We start from the raw sequence: 18,566 nt of genomic DNA on the forward strand, positions 1-18,566 counted from the left end.
AAAATTAGACTAACTAGAATAGCATAGGATTGGATAGGATAGAATAGAATAGAAAATATGGAATGGAATAGAAAATAGAATAGAATAGAAAATAGAACAGAACAACTTTATTGTCACTTTAAGTGTACATTAATCAGCATTAAAATGAGATTTCATTGCATACAGCTCCCAAAGGGTAACCACCTCCAATACACACTGCATAAATAAAATAACAACAGCGACAGCCTTTTGTACAAATCTAGGAATTTGTGTTGGGGTGAGAGTTTTTAAATGTTAAAAACTATTCTGCAGTGGTGTGGGATATTCCCCGTTTCTCAGAGGTCTATTATTTGCATGGAAAATAGGAAAAGCCCATGATTGCAAAAAAAAAAAAGGGGGGGGGAAACCAAAGAATGACAGCCAAACCCAGGCTCCATCGTTTCTGAGATTCTGGATTGTTTTGTGCCGCGACGGCAGAAACACGCAGCCAGTGTTGGTTCCCATGTTACATTTCTCATAAAAAGCCTCGAAGCCAATGCAGCTTTCAGCTTTTCATTTCTCTAAATATTTATAAGAATTGCCTGCTAGGTCCAGACCCAGAAATGGGAAGGTGGGATATACAAGGTAGTCCTGTCTACATGGGGCTGCCCTTGAGGACCACTCGGAGGCTTCAACTGGTGCAGAATGCGGCCGCGCGAGTTGTAATGGGGGTCTCCTGATACTCCCATGTAACACCTCTACTCCGCAAGCTGCATTGGCTGCCAGTTGCCCTCTGGGTGAAATTCAAGGTGCTGGTAATGACCTATAAAGCCCTACATGGCTTGGGTCCGGGGTATTTGAGGGAACACCTGCTGCCAGCATCAAGTGCCCTTCGTCCAGTGCGCTCCCACAGGGAGGGTCTGCTCAGGGTCCCACCGGTAAGAGATTGCCGGCGGGTAACGCCCAAGGATAGGGCCTTCTCAGTGGGGGCACCTGCCCTCTGGAACCAGCTGCCGGTGGAGCTGAGGACTGCCCCCGACCTCTGTTCATTCCGCCGGGGCCTGAAGACCTGGCTCTTTGAGCTCTCTGGCCCAGGCTGAGGATTAATCTTATTTTAACTGGGGTTTTATTTGCACAGGGTTAAGTTTAATCTTTTTAAAACTGGTTTTAACTTTTGTATTGTTGGTTTTTAATTCCCTGTAAACTGCCCTGAGTCCTCAGGGAAAGGGCGGTATATAAATGTAATAAAATAAATAAATAAATAAATAAATAAATAAACTTACGACCGCAATTGAGTGTGCAGTTATAGTCGTTGATCGGGACATCATGTGTCCCTGCGTGATTTTATGGCCTTTTTAATCCTGAATGTTAAGCGATTGCTTCAGTCGCTAAGCAAAGCCATTTTGCCTGTTGTCTGCCGTGTTTTTTTTGTTGTTGTGGTTGTTGAAAATCAGAAGTACGTTTCAGTTCCTGGGGAAAAAAACCCATTATAATAATGGCGAATATCTGTAGCTCGGGTGTAGGATGAGGGTGAAGTTTCGTTCTCCGAGCTTGGAGCCCGGAGAACAAAGCTTCAGCCTGAAAAGGTTATAAATACTGCAAATGGCCATCAATGGTGGCTTGTCCGTCAGAACTTTGAATCTGGGTCTTTCTTGGGATCTGTCGTAACTTCAAATGGTCAGTAAGCAACCAGTTGTAAGTTAAGGACTTAATAGAAGAATATTTTCAGGTCTTGGGTGTGATTTATAGGTGCGGTGTTCAAATCCTTGTGCAGATTTTAGTCTCTCACAAATATCTGTTTCTAGGGAATGATCTTCTGCGTGAGACCGACCAACTTCTTGCCTTCTCAATAGGTTTGCCTGAAATGGGATAAGTGGAATTTTCTTCCAGTTCGATTTCCCCCTGTATTTTACCAGGAAATATAGATAGGGCCGGCTAGAAAGGTCAGTGCCCTCCTAACCATACCCAAGCACTCTGAATTTGTGGGCGATGTCCATTTTGCTCTCCGAGTTCATGCTGACCTAACCCTAAGTGGAATTTTCCTCCAATGGGATTTTTCCCACGTGTTTTACCAATTACGCCTGCAATTTCATTCGCAAGTCGTAAATCAAGTCCTTATGAGATATGAAGGTTGCAAATGGCGGTTGCAGCCGTCACAAATTCATGTCAGTTGCCAAGTCCTCGAAATTTTGATCAAGTGACTCTGAGGCTGCTCCATCAGTTGGCAACGCAAGGACCAGTTGTAAGTCCCTTTTTTTTCACTGGGCTCGTAATGTTGAACCGTCATTAAACGAACGGCTTAAGTCTTGTTGCCTGTGTTAAAATACAGGTATCCTGAGTAAGCATATCTCCGACCTAGCTGACATGATGCAGGGAATGGTTTATTGGCTTGCTCTTTAGTTTACAGAACTTAGCGTGGCGTAGAAAAGTGTGCGAAATTTTGTACAGGTAGTCCTCGGCTGACAACCATTCGTTTAGTGGCTGTTCAAACGTTACAGCTGAAAAAAAAATGTGACTTATGTCCGTTTTCCCCACTTACGACCATGGCAGCATCCCTCTGGTCACGTCACATCTGAGGACCCCTGCCTTAGGGGACTGAAATGGGGTAATTTGTCCTCAGAAGCGGCCAGATCTGTGCGCTGCACAAGGAGAACAGAACATTTTGCACATCACCGCTTTAAGCTTCTGCACGGTTTGCAACATCCCAACTGCTTGCCGGGTGTGACGTGCTGCCAAGATTAACTTACGACTACCACCCTTTGGCAGAGCCCTGGGTTATTGCAAAAGGGGACCGGAGGCGTCCCAGGCTGGCTAGAGGAAGGGATGAGTAAAACTGCAAGGCTCAGGTCCGTGTGTGTGTGTGTGTGTGTGTGTGAAAAACTTTCGAACGTCTCCATCTCTCTGTGCCAGTGGTCCATGAGTTATTGCTGCTGCTGCCATTGCTGGGAGATTGAACAAAAAAAATATCTCTGCAAACATCCATTTATGTAGCTCAACGCGAATCTTTATTCGGTCTTACATCAGTCTGCAGAATACAGAAATGGTAAAATACAGAAGCGGTTAATTAGAATAAAGCACAAAAGAAAGGAGATTGTGTATGTGTCAACGCGGCTAACGTCGGATGTTTTTTGCGTTGACAACAGTTGGGAGACTAGCCATTTTCTTCTTGTTTGCTTTTAGAGTGTGAGGATGACCTAGCGTGAGAATCAAGGTTGTTGAAATAAGATGATAAAGAATTGGGCGGGCTGGAGAACTGGAGGGGAAGCCTGCAATTCAAACTAATTGGGGAATGTGATTTATGGCTGTTAATTGAAGGAGGGAATTGTGCTTTGATACTATGTGCCCCAGGGGAGGGGAATTCAGTTTTTTGGCTTCGAATATGTAAGTGCCGATATTACTACTCTCGAATAAAAGATCTTTTAAGGTAAAGAACGCCTCTAGGTTCTTTTGAAGAGCTCCATTTGTCTATTATTATATAACAGGGGTCTTCAAACTAGGCAACTTTTAAGACTTGTGGACTTCAGCTCCCTGCCCTAAGGGTAGAAACGGTTCGCTTCCTTCCGCAGAATAAAACCCTAACCCTTGTCAATAAATAGTAAGCTCCTGGAGATTTAAAACTTCCAAAGTTTTCATCCCGTATAGAACTGTTTCGTTGCCTGATTTGGAACCGTCGATTCTTCTCTTCGGGACCCTTGGACCATCGATTCTTCTCTTCAGGACCCTTGCATTTTTGTCTTCGCAGTGGGGAAAAAAAACACAAAAGTATTCGATCAAGTCCAATCCGAGGCAATCCTGGGATTGATCCGGGAGAGGGAAGACGCGCCCAGGCCAGATCCGTAGCCCAGCTCCACCTGCCAGCCTGTCCGACATGTCGGGGCCTGTGCCAAGCAGGGCCAGAGTTTACACAGACGTAAATACGCACAGACCACGAGAGTACTGGGATTATGAGTCGCATGTGGTAGAGTGGGGGTAAGTGTCCTGGCCTAGATGTGGCCTGTTTTGCTTTTGGGTTCCAAAGCTCTTGTAACAATGGTAGATTCTGTTCTATTCTGCAGTCTGTTATCTCTGTTCTGTTCTGTTCTGTTCCTATTTCTGTTCCATTCTATTTGTATTTCATTCTTTTTGCCCTTTCCTTTCCTTTCCTTTCCTTTCCTTTCCTTTCCTTTCCTTTCCTTTCCTTTCCTTTCCTTTCCTTTCTTTTCCTTTCCCTTTCCTCTTCCCTTCCCTTTCATTTCCTCCTATTTCTCTTCCTCTCCTCTCCTCTCCTCTCCTCTCCTCTCCTCTCCTCTCCTCTCCTTTCCTTTCCTTTCCTTTCCTTTCCTTTCCTTTCCTTTCCTTTCCTTTCCTTTCCTTTCCTTTCCTTTCCTTTCCTTTCCTTTCCTTCCCTTTCTCTCATCTCATCTCACCTCACCCTCTGTCCATTCCATTCCATTCCCATCTTCATTACTTTCTAAGTAACTCAAGGTGACAAACATAAATAACACTCCTTCCTCCTATTTTACTCACAACAACCACCCTATGAGGCGGGCTGGGCTGAGAGAGAGGGACTGGCCCAAAGTTAGCCAGTAGGTTTTCATGCCTAAGGCAGGACTTCCAGGCATTTGTGTCAGAAGCACGGAGACGCTTCCCGGTTTGAAAGGATTAGCCAGCGATGTCACCACGCCTGGCTGGGAGCCCCCTTCAGAATGTCCCCATTAATGTGCCAACAGAATTGGTACCTTTAAAAGCATGTGATTGTGTGCTTTTAAACTGCTACCGTGTTTTCCCCGAAAATAAAATTTTCTTTCTTTCTTTCTTTCTTTCTTTCTTTCTTTCTTTCTTTCTTTCTTTCTTTCTTTCTTTCTTCTCTTTCTTTCTTCTCTTTCTTTCTTTCTTTCTTTCTTTCTTTCTTTCTTTCTTTCTTTCTTTCTTTCTTTCTTTCTTTCTTTCTTTCTTTTTTTCTTTCTCACCAAGAGAGGCATCAGGTCTTATTTTTGGTGGGTGTCTTTTTTTACTCACTTGCACTGACAGCCCCATCCAGCCGGTCCACTTCTTCAGGGGCCGAAGGAGCAGCTGCAGTCAGGCCTGCATTTTGCAGTTGGGCCTTTCCAGAAGGCCTCTGCAGCTGAGAACTGAGCTATGGATTCAATCCGTAGCTCGGTTCTCGGCTGCAGTGGCCTTTCCAGAAATGCAGGCCTGACTGAGAAATGCAGGCCTGGCTGCAGAAGACGCCGCAGAAGAAGAAGCGGGCCGGCGAGGAGAGGCCTGGCTGCAAGGAAAAAGTGGGTGCCTGGGTCAGCTCCACACCCCCGCCCTAGCTTGATTTTTAAGTACGGGCCTCACCCCAAAACTAGGGCTTATATTAGGCGCACTCTCAAAAATCAAGCTAGGGCTTATTTTCAGGGTAGGCCTTACTTTCAGGGAAACGGTATGTTGGCAAGAGCTGGAGAGAATGACTGAAGCTCATGCAGCAGCACTCTGGTCTCAAAGGTCAGCATGCTGATCGTCAACCCAGTGTCCAAACCACTGTGAGCCACCACACTCAGCCACCAGGTGAGGCTAGAACTCACCATCTCCTGGTGATTGGCCCAAAGTCACCCAGCTGGCATCCATGCCTAAGGCAGGATTAGAACTCACCATCTCCTGGTGATTGGCCCAGAGTCCACCAACTGGCTTCTGTGCCTAAGGTGGGACTAGCACTCACTGTCTCCTGGTGATTGGCCCAAAGTCACCCAGCTGGCATCCATGCCTAAGGTGGGACTAGCACTCACTGTCTCCTGGTGATTGGCCCAAAGTCACCCAGCTGGCATCCATGCCTAAGGCGGGACTAGAACTCACCTTCTCCTGGTGATTGGCCCAAAGTCACCCAGCTGGCATCCATGCCTAAGGCGGGACTAGCACTCACTGTCTCCTGGTGATTGGCCCAGAGTCAACCAACTGGCTTCCATGCCTAAGGCGGGACTAGCACTCGCCGTCTCCTGGTGATTGGCCCAGAGTCACCCATCTGGTGTCATTTCCCACAAATGTTGAAAGGCCCCATGGCATAGTTAAACGCTTTTTATCCCTCTGTGGCTAAAGCCATGGGTGTAGTGGAGAAGCTAAGACCTTTCAAAGCCAATAAGAAGAAAATAAGAAAAACAAAAATGACTTAATGCCTGCTGCAAAAGGAAAAAAAGCATTGATTCATTGCCTCTCTACTCCATTAAAAGGAAGCCCTTGTTGACATATTATCTGTTAAGTATATCTTCGCTTCCTAGCAGGTGTTCAAGGCAACCTACATAGCGCTCTCTCTCTCTCTCTCTCTCTCTCTCTCTCTCTCTCTCTCTCTCTCTCTCTCTCACACACACACACACACACACACACACACACACACACACAAACACACCCTGCCCCCTGCTGCCCTGTGGAAGTAGGTCAGGCAGAGAGAGTGTGAGAGTCTGCAAGTCAGTTTCATCAGCTTCCATTGCTGACGGTGGCCTTGTTCTTGCACTCTTGGGTCTTAATCCTGTGCTTTCTGAAAATTATTTAGGTGATTGGAGGACTAGAGGCAGGGAGAGTACATAGGAGAGTCTAGTATTTAAGGGACCAGGCTAAACATCAGATCGTGAGTTCTAATCCCACTTTAGGCATAAAAGCGGGCTGGGTGACTACTCCAATCACCGGGAGGTACTGAGTTCTAATCCCATTTTAGGAAAAAATAAAGCCAGCTGGGTGACTTTGGGCCAATCACCAGGAGACTGTGAGTTCTAGTCCCGCCTTAGGAATAAAAGTCAGCTGGGTGACTCAGGGCCAGTCACTAGGAGATGGTGAGTTCTAGTCCCACCTCAGGCACGAAAGCTGGTTGGGTGACTTTGGGCCAATCACCAGGAGACGGTGAGTTTTAGTCCCGCCTCAGGCATGCAAGCTGGCTGGGTGACTTTGAGCCAATCACCAGGAGACTCTGAGTTCTAGTCCCACCTTGGGCAAGAAAGCCAGCTGGGTGACTTTGAGCCAATCACCAGGAGACTCTGAGTTCTAGTCCCACCTTGGGCAAGAAAGCCAGCTGGGTGACTTTGAGCCAATCACCAGGAGACACTGAGTTCTAATCCTGCCTTAGGAATAAAAGACAGCTGGGTGACTCTGGGCCAATCACTAGGAAACGGTGAGTTCTAGTACCGCCTTAGCCATGAAAGCTGTTTGGGTGACTTTGGGCCAATCACCAGGACTGTGAGCTTTAGTCCTGCCTTAGGAATAAAAGACAGCTGGGTGACTCTGGGCCAATCGCCAGGAGATGATGAGTTCTAGTCCCACCTTAGCCATGAAAGCTGGTTGGGTGACTTTGGGCCAATCACCAGGAGACGGTGAGTTCTAGTCCCGCCTCAGGCATGCAAGCTGGCTGGTTAACTCTGAGCCAATCACCGGGAGAACTGAAGAAAACTGATTTCTTTAAACTGATTTTCCAGAAAAATCACAAAGTCCAGTTTCCTTCAAAATAAAAGCACCTTTGAGACAAGATGTATTAGTCAGAAACATGCTAGCAGACTCTTGATTTTTCACTACTACAGACTTAACAGTCCCCCTTCTACAATGAGCTTTTTCTTTTAACACGAGAATGCTTTTGGTTGGTGAAGAATTGAGTTGTTTCCCCTTGCGTAATGCTCTTTTTTTTGTGTGTGTCTTTGTCATTGCAGGAATCAAGACGACTATCAGCTAGTTCGGAAGCTGGGCCGGGGCAAATATAGCGAAGTCTTTGAAGCCATCAACATCACCAATAATGAAAAAGTAGTTGTTAAAATTCTGAAGGTGAGACTGCTGTGCAGTGGGGAAGATTTTACCCGATGCTCCTTAAGTTAATTTCAGCCAATTTTTTTCTTCCTCATCATTAGTATTGCTCAATGGTAGCAACTGTGAGAGGGATCTCGGAGTCCTAGTGGACAATCCCTTAAATAGGAGCCAGCCGTGTGCTGCAGCTGCCAAAAAAGCCAACACAGTGCTAGGCTGCATCAACAGAGGGATAGAATCAAGATCACATGAAATGTTAATACCACTTTACAAGGCCTTGGTAAGGCCACACCTGGAATACTACATCCGGTTTTGGTCACCACGATGTAAAAAAGATGTTGAGACTCTAGAAAGAGTGCAGAGAAGAGCAACCAAGAGGATGAGGGGACTGGAGGCTGAAACATACAAGGAACGGTTGCTAGAATTGGGCATGTCTCTAGGGGGCACATGATAGCCATCTTCCAATCTCTCAGGGGCTGACCCAAAGAAGAGGGAGTCAAGCTATTCTCCAAAGCACCTGAAGGCAGAACAAGAAGCAACGGATAGAAACTAACCAAGGAGAAACTTCCTGACAGTGAGGACAATTAACCAGTGGAACAACCTGCCTCCAGAAGTTACGGGAGCTTCATTACTGAAGGTTTCTTAAGAAGAGACTGGACAGCCATTTGTCTGAAATGGTGTATAGGGTTTCCTGCCTGAGCAGGGTTTTTTTTTTATTACATTTATATCCCGCCCTTCTCCGAAGAGTCAGGGCCGCTTACAAGCTTAGCAGTAGCCTTCATTCTATGTATATGCCTGCTTGTTAGGGCTTTCACACACACCCCAAGCGGCATTATTACAAAGTCAGCTTATTGCCCCCAACAATCTGGGTCCTCATTTTACCTACCTCGGAAGGATGGAAGGCTGAGCCAACCTTGAGCCTGGTGGGACTCGAACCTGCACTAATTGCAGGCAGCCGGTGTTACTTAAGGAGGCATTAGCCCACTGCTCCACCAAGGTTGGACTAGATGACCTCCAAGGTCCCTTCCAACAACAACATCTTCATCATCATCACACAGGAGACCATCTGCAAACTAATAGCTTAGTTAATTGCTCTGTCCCTGTGGCATTCTTGGATAAATGTCTACCAAAGAGTAAGAGAACGCTTACTCTTTTGCAGAGTAAAAACGTTTGGCCAATACTGTACAAGGGAATATTTGTAGCTGAGGGTTGAACTGTGAGTGTTGGGTGCTGTCTCTGCTTGGTTTCTTGCAGACATTTTAGTACCAAACTAGGGAACATCATCAGTGCTGTTGCGTCCGAGAAAACCGCCAAGCTCGGAGAGCACCAAGGATACCCCAAAAAGGATTTATTTAATTATTATGCCACCCATGTTCCTTGCAAGGAGCCCCTGGGCGGCTGTTTTTAGTGTTAATTGTGTCAACGTGCGAAGAGTGGGACTTTTAAAAGAGCCTTGGTGGAGCAGTGGGCTAATGCCTCCTTAAGTAACACCAGCTGCCTGCAATTAGTGCAGGTTCGAGTCCCACCAGGCTCAAGGTTGACTCAGCCTTCCATTCTTCCGAGGTAGGTAAAATGAGGACCCAGATTGTTGGGGGCAATTAAGCTGACTTTGTAATAATGCCGCTTGGGGTGTGTGTGAAAGCCCTAATAAGCAGGCATATACATAGAATGAAGGCTACTGCTAAGCTTGTAAGCCGCCCTGAGTCTTCGGAGAAGGGCGGGATATAAATGGAATTAAAAAAAAAAGATGTAAGCTAAATGTCATGGTGGCTAACAGCGGAGGGCTAGAGATATGCGTGTCATTCCTTTGGAAAGTTAAGGTGGAGCTTAAGCAAACTAAATGAGATTTTAAGCATATTTCTCAGCGCATGGCTTGGAAGGAGCCTCAAGGAATGATTGTAAGAGTGATGTGAATGCGCACACACGTGCAGCTGGATGTGGCAACACAAATATTAGCAGAGTTACCCTGGTGTATCTTTTTTTAAAAAAGGATACAGATTAGCATAGTTAGAAGAGACCTTGGAGGTCATCTAGTCCAACCCCCTGCTCAGGCAGGAAACCCTATACCCGTGGGGGCAAACCTATGGCACGGGTGCCACAGGTGGCACGCAGAGCCCTCTCTGTGGGCACGCGCACCGTCGCCCCAGTCCGAGGCCTTCAGCTGGGTTTTATAAAACCTTTTCGCTTTAGGCCTCCGTCGCCGTGTGCAAAAAAAAAAAGGTTCAATCAATCAATTTTAACTTCTTGCGGGGGAAAAAAAAAGTTCTCGCAAAGTGGGAATTGATTGAACTTTTTAGTCCCACCCAGTCTGCCGTTACCACTGCAGCCACACCCACCCAAAAGGCCACACCCACCCAGCACCCGACGATACGTAAGTGGGCTTGGGGTTGCAGTTTGGGCATTCGGTCTCTAAAAGGTTCGCCATCCCTGCCCTATACCATTTCGGACAAATGGCTGTCCAGCCTCTTCTTAAAAACTTCCCGTGTTGGAGCATTCGCAGCTTCTGGAGGCAGGTTGTTCCACTGGTTAGTTGTTCTAACTGTCAGGAAGTTTCTCCTTAGTTCTAGGTTGCTTCTCTCCTTGATTAGTTTCCCTCCGTTGCTTCTTGTCCTGCCTTCGGGCGCTTTACAGAATAGCTTGACTCCCTCTTCTTTGGGGCAGCCCCTGAGATATCGGAACGCTGCTATCATGTCTCCCCTCATCCTTCTCTTCATTAAACTAGACATCCCCAATTCCAGCAACTATTCTTTATATGTGATATGGTTTATATGGTTGATAGGGACCTTGGAAGTCATCTAGTCCAACCCCCTGCTCAGGCAGGAAACCCTATACCAGGGGTCGGCAACCGGAAAAAGGCAAAGAGCCACTCAGAACCGGTTCCGTCACAAACACAAAAAAGTGGGAGCCGCAAAATGTGCGTGCGCGTGCATGCACGCACGCGCATGCGCAAAACAAGGCAAAACGTGCACCAGCCCTGCCCCCCATCCACCTCCAGTATGGATGGCTCTGCCAAAAGAAAAGCAGCCGAAGCAAGCCTCCCATTGAGAGAATGGGGCGGCGGAGGCTTGCAAAACGGCGGATCCAGCCTCTGCCGGCGGCTTGCAAAACGGCGGATTGAGCCTCTGCCGGCAGACACGCTTGCAGAATGGCGGATCGAGCCTCCGCCGTTCTGCAAGCCTCCGCCGCCGGCAGAGGCTCGATCCGCCGTTCTGCAAGCCTCCGCTGCCGGCAGAGGCTGGATCCGCCGTTTTGCAAGCCTCCGCCGCCCCATTCTCTCAATGGGAGGCTTGCTTCGGCTGCTTTTCTTTTGGCAGAGCCATCCATACTGGAGGTGGATGGGGGCAGGGCTGTGCGCGCTTCCCCCCCTTCCCTCTCGTCGCCGGGGCTGTGCGCGCTTCCCCCCCTTCCCTCTCGTCGCCGGGGCTGTGCGCGCTTCCCCACCTTCCCTCTCGTCGCCGGGGCTGTTCGCGCTTCCCCCCCTTCCCTCTCGTCGCCGGGGCTTGCAAAACGGCGGATCGAGCCTCTGCCGGCAGACACGCTTGCAGAACGGCGGATCGAGCCTCTGCCTTCTATTCAGCTCTGGGAAGTGAGGGGGAGGGAGGGGGAGTTTGGGGGGGAGGGGGAGCTCCACGGTGCAAAAATAAAGCCCTGCCGCTCTTTGCGTTGCTTGCCCGACTGGCTGTCACGGGACCACACGGATCGCCTCGCTCCCACCGGCAGCTGATTCCTTCGAGTTTGGTCTCGAGCGATTTTGCATTTTCTCCAGTGCTGAAAGCCACTCGGGGAACTTGAGTTACCAGCTCCCCGATCGCTCCACCCTCATCTTCTCTTCGTTCCCGCTTCCCCTTCCGAAGGTTCCTCTCGCCGTCCGTGACTAAAGTCCCACTCCCACGCCCCGCGGCAGGTTGGATCCCCCCCAACTATCTTGAGTACCTACAGCCCCGCGCTGCCCTCCCCCGGGCCACCGCAGCTGGAGAGGATGGCTCTGAAGTTAGATATTTCGCCCGTAAGTCGCAGAGGGACCCCGGGTGTTCATAATTGATCCATAAAAACCTAATACCAAATAAAAGTAGGATACATCAATAAAAAGATCCAATTTGATTTTTCCCCCGCCACACACACACACACACACACACACGTTGGAGATCCTCCGGCGTGGCTTGGGCACCCAGAGGCTCCCGCTGCCCCCTTTTCTCCACCGGGCGAGAGAGGCAAAACGTGCACCAGCGGATCCAGCCTCTGCCGGCGGCTTGCAAAACGGCGGATCGAGCCTCTGCCGGCAGACACGCTTGGAGAATGGCGGATCGAGCCTCTGCTGGCGGCAGAGGCTCGATCCGCCGTTCTGCAAGCGTGTCTGCCGGCAGAGGCTGGATCTGCCGTTTTGCAAGCCGCCGGCAGAGGCTGGATCCACCGTTTTGCAAGCCGCCGGCAGAGGCTGGATCCGCCGTTTTGCAAGCCCCGGCGATGAGAGGGAAGGTGGGGAAGCGCGCACAGCCCCGGCGACGAGGAGCCAACGGGGAGGGCGGGCGGGCGAAGTGCGGCTTTCGCTCGGCGGGGCTCTCAGCCCCGGCGACGAGGAGCCAAAGGGGGAGGCGGGCGGGCGGGCGAAGTGCGGCTTTCGCTTGCCGGGGCTCTCAGCCCCGGCGACGAGGAGCCAAAGGGGGAGGCGGGCGGGCGGGCGAAGTGCGGCTTTCGCTTGCCGGGGCTCTCAGCCCCGGCGACGAGGAGCCAAAGGGGGAGGCGGGCGGGCGGGCGAAGCGCGGCTTTCGCTTGCCGGGGCTCTCAGCCCCGGCGACGAGGAGCCAACGGGGGAGGCGGGCGGGCGAAGCGCGGCTTTCGCTTGCCGGGGCTCTCAGCCCCGGCGACGAGGAGCCAAAGGGGGAGGCGGGCGGGCGGGCGAAGTGCGGCTTTCGCTTGCCGGGGCTCTCAGCCCCGGCGACGAGGAGCCAACGGGGGGGGCGGGCGGGCGAAGCGTGCCTTCTTGCTCGTCGGGGCTGCTAGCCCCGGCGACGAGAGGGAACGGGGGGGGGGGGGGAAGAAGCAGATCTACTTACGTTTTACTTCTTCCTCTCTTCCTCCACTCTGCCAGTAAAAAAACAAAGGTTTGTGGGCGGTCCCACAAACCAACCAATCAATTTAAACTTTTCAAGTTTTTTTGTGAGAAGTTTAAATTGATTAAGTTTTTTTAGTACCATTTTTTTTTCAAGAGGGAGGAGGCCTGGGAGCCGCATGGGCCGGCTCAAAGAGCCGCATGCGGCTCCGGAGCCGCGGGTTGCCGACCTGTGCCCTATACCATTTCAGACAAATGGCTGTCCAGCCTCTTCTTAAAAACTTCCAGTGTTGGAGCTTTCACCACTTCTGGAGACAGGTTGTTCCGCTGGTTTAATTGTTCTAACTGTCAGGAAGTTTCTCCTTAGTTCTAGGTTGCTTCTCTCCTTGACTAGTTTCCATCCATTGCTTCTCGTCCTGCCTTCAGGTGCTTTGGAGAATAGCTTGACTCCCTCTTCTTTGGGGCAGCCCCTGAGATGTTGGAAGGCTGCTATCATGTCCCCCTCTCGTCCTTCTCTTCATTAAACTAGACATACCCAATTCCAGCCTCTGTTCTTTGTATGTTTGAGCCTCCAGCCCCCTGATTGTCTTTGTTGCTCTTCTCTCCACTCTTTCCAGAGTCTCAAAGTCTTTTTTTTTTGTATTTTGGTGACCAAAACTGGATGCTGTACTGCAAGTGTGGTCTTTCCAGTGCAGTATTAAGTATTTTATTTTTTGCCTACGCTCAGGGAGATGACGTAACAGAGGGTCTGGCCTACTTTTCTCCCCACGTTTTAAGAGCTGCCTGGAAAAAGGGTTTTATTTTATTTATTTATTTGATTAGCTGAAAACTTCATATTCATGTAGTGTGAATCCATGTTCAATTTTTTTTTAAAGAGTTAACGATGGCCTGTTCTAGGGAGCAGTTCCTAAACCACATTTGCGCAGAGGAAAACGGATCTTTGAGTTGCGGCGTTGAGCAAAGGGCTCTTATTTTGTACCTCTTTGACTTCATTAATTAGGGATTCTGGGATAATTAACTCCTAAGGGCCCAGTTCCAAAGAGCTCAGTGACGGTCCCCTGGCCAGTGGGATTTCTCCTTGTTTTTCCTCTCAAAATTGCAGACTTCCAGAATATTGCAAACCTGTTGTTGTTTTTTTTTTAAAAAAAAAAAAATTTCCACTCATTTTGCTATTCTGTTTTTTTTTTAAAATCCCATCTACATCCCGCCCTTCTCTGAAGACTCAGGGCGGCTTACAATCTTAAGAATCACAAATCAATGTGTTTAAGCAATAACCTTCATTCTATGTATATGCCTGCTTATTAGGGCTTTCGGCCCCATCTCAGGCAGCATTATTACAAAGTCAGCTTATTGTCCCCAACAATCTGGGTCCTCATTTTACCTACCTCGGAAGAATGGAAGGCTGAGTCAACCTTGAGCCTGGTGGGACTCCAACCTGCACTAATTGCAGGCAGCTGGTGTTACTTAAGGAGGAGTTAGCCCACTGCTCCACCAAGGCTATTGCCATGGGAAGGGCTGGTTTTGAGGGAAAAAGACTCGGAGCTCCCCTAAGTCAACTTCTAGAATTGCCTTACTGATAATTCTGGGTTATTCATTTCAGAATTAATTGAAGCCGAGCATTGGAATTCTCCTTTGTGTATGTTTGATGGAGGATCGTGTGGGATCCTTGATGCTCTCGGAGCTTGTTTGCTTTTTCCCCCCCTTCCAGATGTTTCATGACCCACCTAGATAATGTCAGGGCTAGAAGTGAGTGGGGTTTGCAGAGGAGGAGGAGGAGAAGGACTGTGGGGTCCTTGATGCTCTCTGAGCTTGGTGGTTTTCTTGCAGATGTTTCATGACCCAACTAGGTAACATCCTCAGTGCTAGAAGGGAGGAGGAGGAGGAGAACTGTGAGGTCCTTGATGCCCTCTGAACTGGGTGGTTTTCTTGCAGACGTTTCAGGACCCAACTAGGGAACATCTTCAGGGCCAGAAGGGAGTGGGGATTGCTCTCTGTTTATACACAGTGGTTGTCCCTGTCAGTGTTGGTGGGACTGTTCTTGGTGGTTCTTTGACTGGGCTGTTGTTTGCTGTTAGCTTGTTGGTCTGAGCTGGTAGTTCCTTGCTTTTCCTGCCAGAACTGACAGAGCAAGCTACTTACATGTAAAGAGAGAGCAATCTCCACTCCCCTAACGCTGATGAATTTCCCTAGCTGGGCCATGAAACGTCTGCAAGAAAACAACCTAACTCAGAGAGCACCAAGGACCTCACAGCCTTCCTTCCTTCCTTCCTTCCTTCCTTCCTTCCTTCCTTCCTTCCTTCCTTCCTTCCTTCCTTCCTTCCTTCCTTCCTTCCTTCCTTCCTTCCTTCCTTCCTTGATGTTACCTAGTTCTATCATGAAATGTCTGCAAGAAAACAACCAAGTTCAGAGAACACCAAGGACCCTACAGTCCTCTTCCTCCTCCTCCTACTGCTGCTCCTCCTCCTCCTCTCCATACACCCTATTCCCTCCTAGCACTGATGATGTTCTCTAGTTGGGTCGTGAAACGTCTGCAAGAAAACAACCAAGGACCCCCAACAGATTTAATCCTAAGCTAGGAATAATAGTCTCTTCTGTTGATGCTCTAGTATCCTTTGTCTAACAGCCTCACTACAGACTCCTGTTCACCTCCCCTCAGAATTTATATACCCCTTCTATTTTCAAAAGGCACACTATTTGCTTCCACAAACTCCCGCAGTTCAGTCCCTTACTTTTCTGGTGCGAAATTAAACGCAACCTTGTTTTTTTGTTTTTTGTTTAACCCAAATATATTCAATAAGCAGAACCAGTGAGAAAGGCTGGTTGCAGCTGCAGTGTTATTTTCACCCCCCTCTGCTGGGGCTCTGCCTGTCCTGACTTGAACTGGTGTCTTCCTTTGGTCAGCCGGTGAAAAAGAAGAAAATCAAACGAGAAATCAAAATCCTGGAGAACTTGCGAGGGGGCCCCAACATCATCGCCCTGGCCGATATCGTGAAGGATCCAGTGGTGAGTTGCATGGAGGGGTGGGGTGGGGGTGGGCGGGTGGGCAGGTGGAGGGAAGGCAGGGGCCAATGGGGCTGCGTTTTATTTTTTATTTCATTTTATTTATAAAAAGATACAGGATAATGTTAGGATTATCCCTCCCCTCACATCTATATTGTCTGCCACCTAAATCTGCCTATATATAATCAGTCTGTCATCTATATATGTCTCTGTGTCTGTCCCATCTGTCATCTTTATATATCTGTCTGTCTGTCTCTCTATTATCTACCTATCTTTCTGTCTGTCGCTCTGTCTGTCCATCTATTATCTCCTATCTATATATCTGTCTATTGTCTTTCTATCACCCCTCTTATCTATCTAATCTATCACCTATTTATATATCTGTCTATTATCTTTCTGTCTGTCTGTCTATATCTATCTATCTTATCCTATCTATCTATCTGTCTGTCTGTCTGTCTGTCTGTCTGTCTATCTATCTATCTATCTATCTATCTATCTATCTATCTATCTATCTATCTATCTATCTATCTATCTATATCTATCTATCCTCTTTCTCTCCCTCCCCCCTCCTCTCTTCTCTCTCTATCTAGATATAGATATATAGATAGATAGATAGATAGATAGATAGATAGATAGATAGACAGACAGACAGACAGACAGACAGACAGACAGACAGAGTGGCTCAGTGGGTTAGGACGCTGAGCTTGTCGATCAGAAGGTTGGCAGTTTGGCGGGTTGAATCCCTAGTGCCGCGTAACAGAGTGAGCACCTGTTACTTGTCCCAGCTTCTGCCAACCTAGCAGTTCGAAAGCACGTAAAAATGCAAGGAGAAAAATAGGGACAACTACGGTGGGAAGGTAACAGTGTTCCATGCGCCTTTGGCATCTAGTCATGCCAGTCACATGACCATGGAGTTGTCCTCGGATAAGTGTTGGCTCTTCGGCTTTGAAACGGAGATGAGCACTGGCCCCTAGAGTCAGAAATGACTAGCACGCATGTGCGGGGGAACCTTTACCTTTATTTTTATATTACACACACACACACACACACACACACACACACACACACACACACACTGCTCAAAAAAATAAAGGGAACACTTAAACAACACAATGTACTGTATTTAATAGTAGGATGTCTTATCTTGTGTTCCCTTTATTTTTTTGAGCAGTATATATGTCTGCCTGTCATCTTTATATCTTTTTCTCTCTCTTGTCACATTTTAAAACTGACCATCTCCCTCACAGAGGGATTCTGGGCACTGTATATTGTGTCTTAGCTGCCCGGACTCTTGATGCTGAGATGGGCGGTGTATAAATTTAATAAGCCCATGGTCTAGTCCATCAGAGGCACCAAGTCTAGCACGCAAGTTGGCAGGCAGTCAGATCTCCTTTGACCTGTCTAGGCAAATAGCACATTTTAAGCTGTGCATGGGGAGGACGGGCGAAATCGCTTATAAACACCTGCTGGCCTTTCTCATTTCAAACACTGGCCCAATTAGGGAACCTCCAGGACTCAGCATTTTGGGCGCTTTTGGTCACAGGATCCTGTTTCGCCTCTGTGTTTCACCCCCTCCCTGCCCCCAAGCCTGTTCTGAGTGGTTTGATCAAATCAGGCCTTAGAATTAATTCAGCTTTCTACAAAAAGCAGCCTCCCGTGAAAGCTTTTCCTGGACTCGAGAAAGGCCGGCCGGCATTCGGTCTCTGAGCAGCCTTTAATGTGGGCCTAATAAATTAATAATAATAATAAATAAATAAATAAGGTAAAAGGTAAAGGTTCCCCTGCACATGTGTGCTAGTCGTTTCCGACTCTAGGGGCCAGTGCTCATCTCCGTTTCAAAGCCGAAGAGCCAGCGCTTGTCCGAGGACGTCTCCGTGGTCATGTGGCCGGCATGACTAGACGCCAAAGGCTCACGGAACACTGTTACCTTCCCACCGTAGTGGTCCCTATTTTTCTCCTTGCATTTTTACGTGCTTTCGAACTGCTAGGTTGGCAGAAGCTGGGACAAGTAACAGGCGCTCACTGTTACGCGGCACTCGGGATTCGACCCGCCAAACTGCCGACCTTCTGATCGACTAGCTCAGCGTCCTAACCCTAATAAATCATGCATTGAAAGAACCGCGGGTGTCTAACCTTCCTTCCTTCCTTCCTTCTTTCTCCTAGTCACGGACCCCCGCCTTGGTATTTGAGCATGTGAACAACACAGATTTTAAGGTACGGTTTTCCACCCGGCGTTTTCTTAATTTCTTGGCTTAAGGGGGGAGGGAAGGAGAGGAAGCTTCGTCGTGGACGCGGAGGCAAAGTAAGGTCAGGTGTCCGTGATCTGCTTTCAGGAGGACTCCCGCGTTCTGGTGTCGACTTGTTGCAAATAGATATGAGTGGAAATGTAAATTGAACGGTGAGGACATAAAGGCTTAAAAAGTTAAAAGGCTTCCTGGCCGGCCATCCGCACCCAGAGAAGCAGAGATCAGCACCACGATTAGTGCTACGTAAACAAGCAATGAACAATAGCCTGATCCAGGAAGCGCCAAGAACATTCCCACCAACACTGGCAAGGCAAGCCACTTGTATAGAGAGAGCAAACCTCACACCTTTGTAGCGCTGATGGTGTTACCTAGTTTGGTAATGAAATGTCTGCAGGAAAACGGCCTAGCTCAAGAGAGACCCAAGCACCCACCGTCCTCCTCCTCCTCCTCTCCACAAACCCCACTTCCTTCTAGCACTGATGATGTTACCTAGTTGGGTCATGAAATGTCTGCAAGAAAACAAGCTCAGAGAGCACCAAGGAGCCCAGAACTCAGCCCTGAGCTACAAATAG

The 18,566-nt window shown here is 48.5% G+C and overlaps 2 protein-coding genes across 4 annotated transcripts in view; one reads left to right on the top strand and one right to left on the bottom strand.

The window, feature by feature from the left end:
• LOC310639331 (tyrosine-protein phosphatase non-receptor type substrate 1-like) overlaps positions 1-18,566 on the bottom strand; it is a 184,737-nt gene that overhangs the window by 67,810 nt on the left and 98,361 nt on the right. The gene's annotated exons all lie outside the window — the stretch shown is intronic.
• The window catches only part of CSNK2A1 (casein kinase 2 alpha 1), a 49,122-nt gene that overhangs the window by 13,553 nt on the left and 17,003 nt on the right, over positions 1-18,566 (top strand). Inside the window, exons 2-5 of one of the 3 annotated variants that reach the window (XM_083360941.1) lie at positions 3,701-3,927; positions 7,608-7,719; positions 15,650-15,751; positions 17,912-17,962. In XM_083360941.1, the coding sequence (XP_083217067.1) occupies positions 3,827-3,927; positions 7,608-7,719; positions 15,650-15,751; positions 17,912-17,962 (366 nt within the window). In that variant the 5' untranslated portion in view covers positions 3,701-3,826. Of the gene's footprint in view, positions 1-3,600; positions 3,928-7,607; positions 7,720-15,649; positions 15,752-17,911; positions 17,963-18,566 lie in introns of those variants that run through there. The other 2 variants (XM_083360940.1, XM_083360942.1) reach the window with 2 other exon arrangements.

The sequence above is a fragment of the Vipera ursinii genome, assembly GCF_947247035.1.
Source record: "Vipera ursinii genome assembly, chromosome: 3".
Lineage (NCBI taxonomy): Eukaryota > Metazoa > Chordata > Lepidosauria > Squamata > Viperidae > Vipera > Vipera ursinii.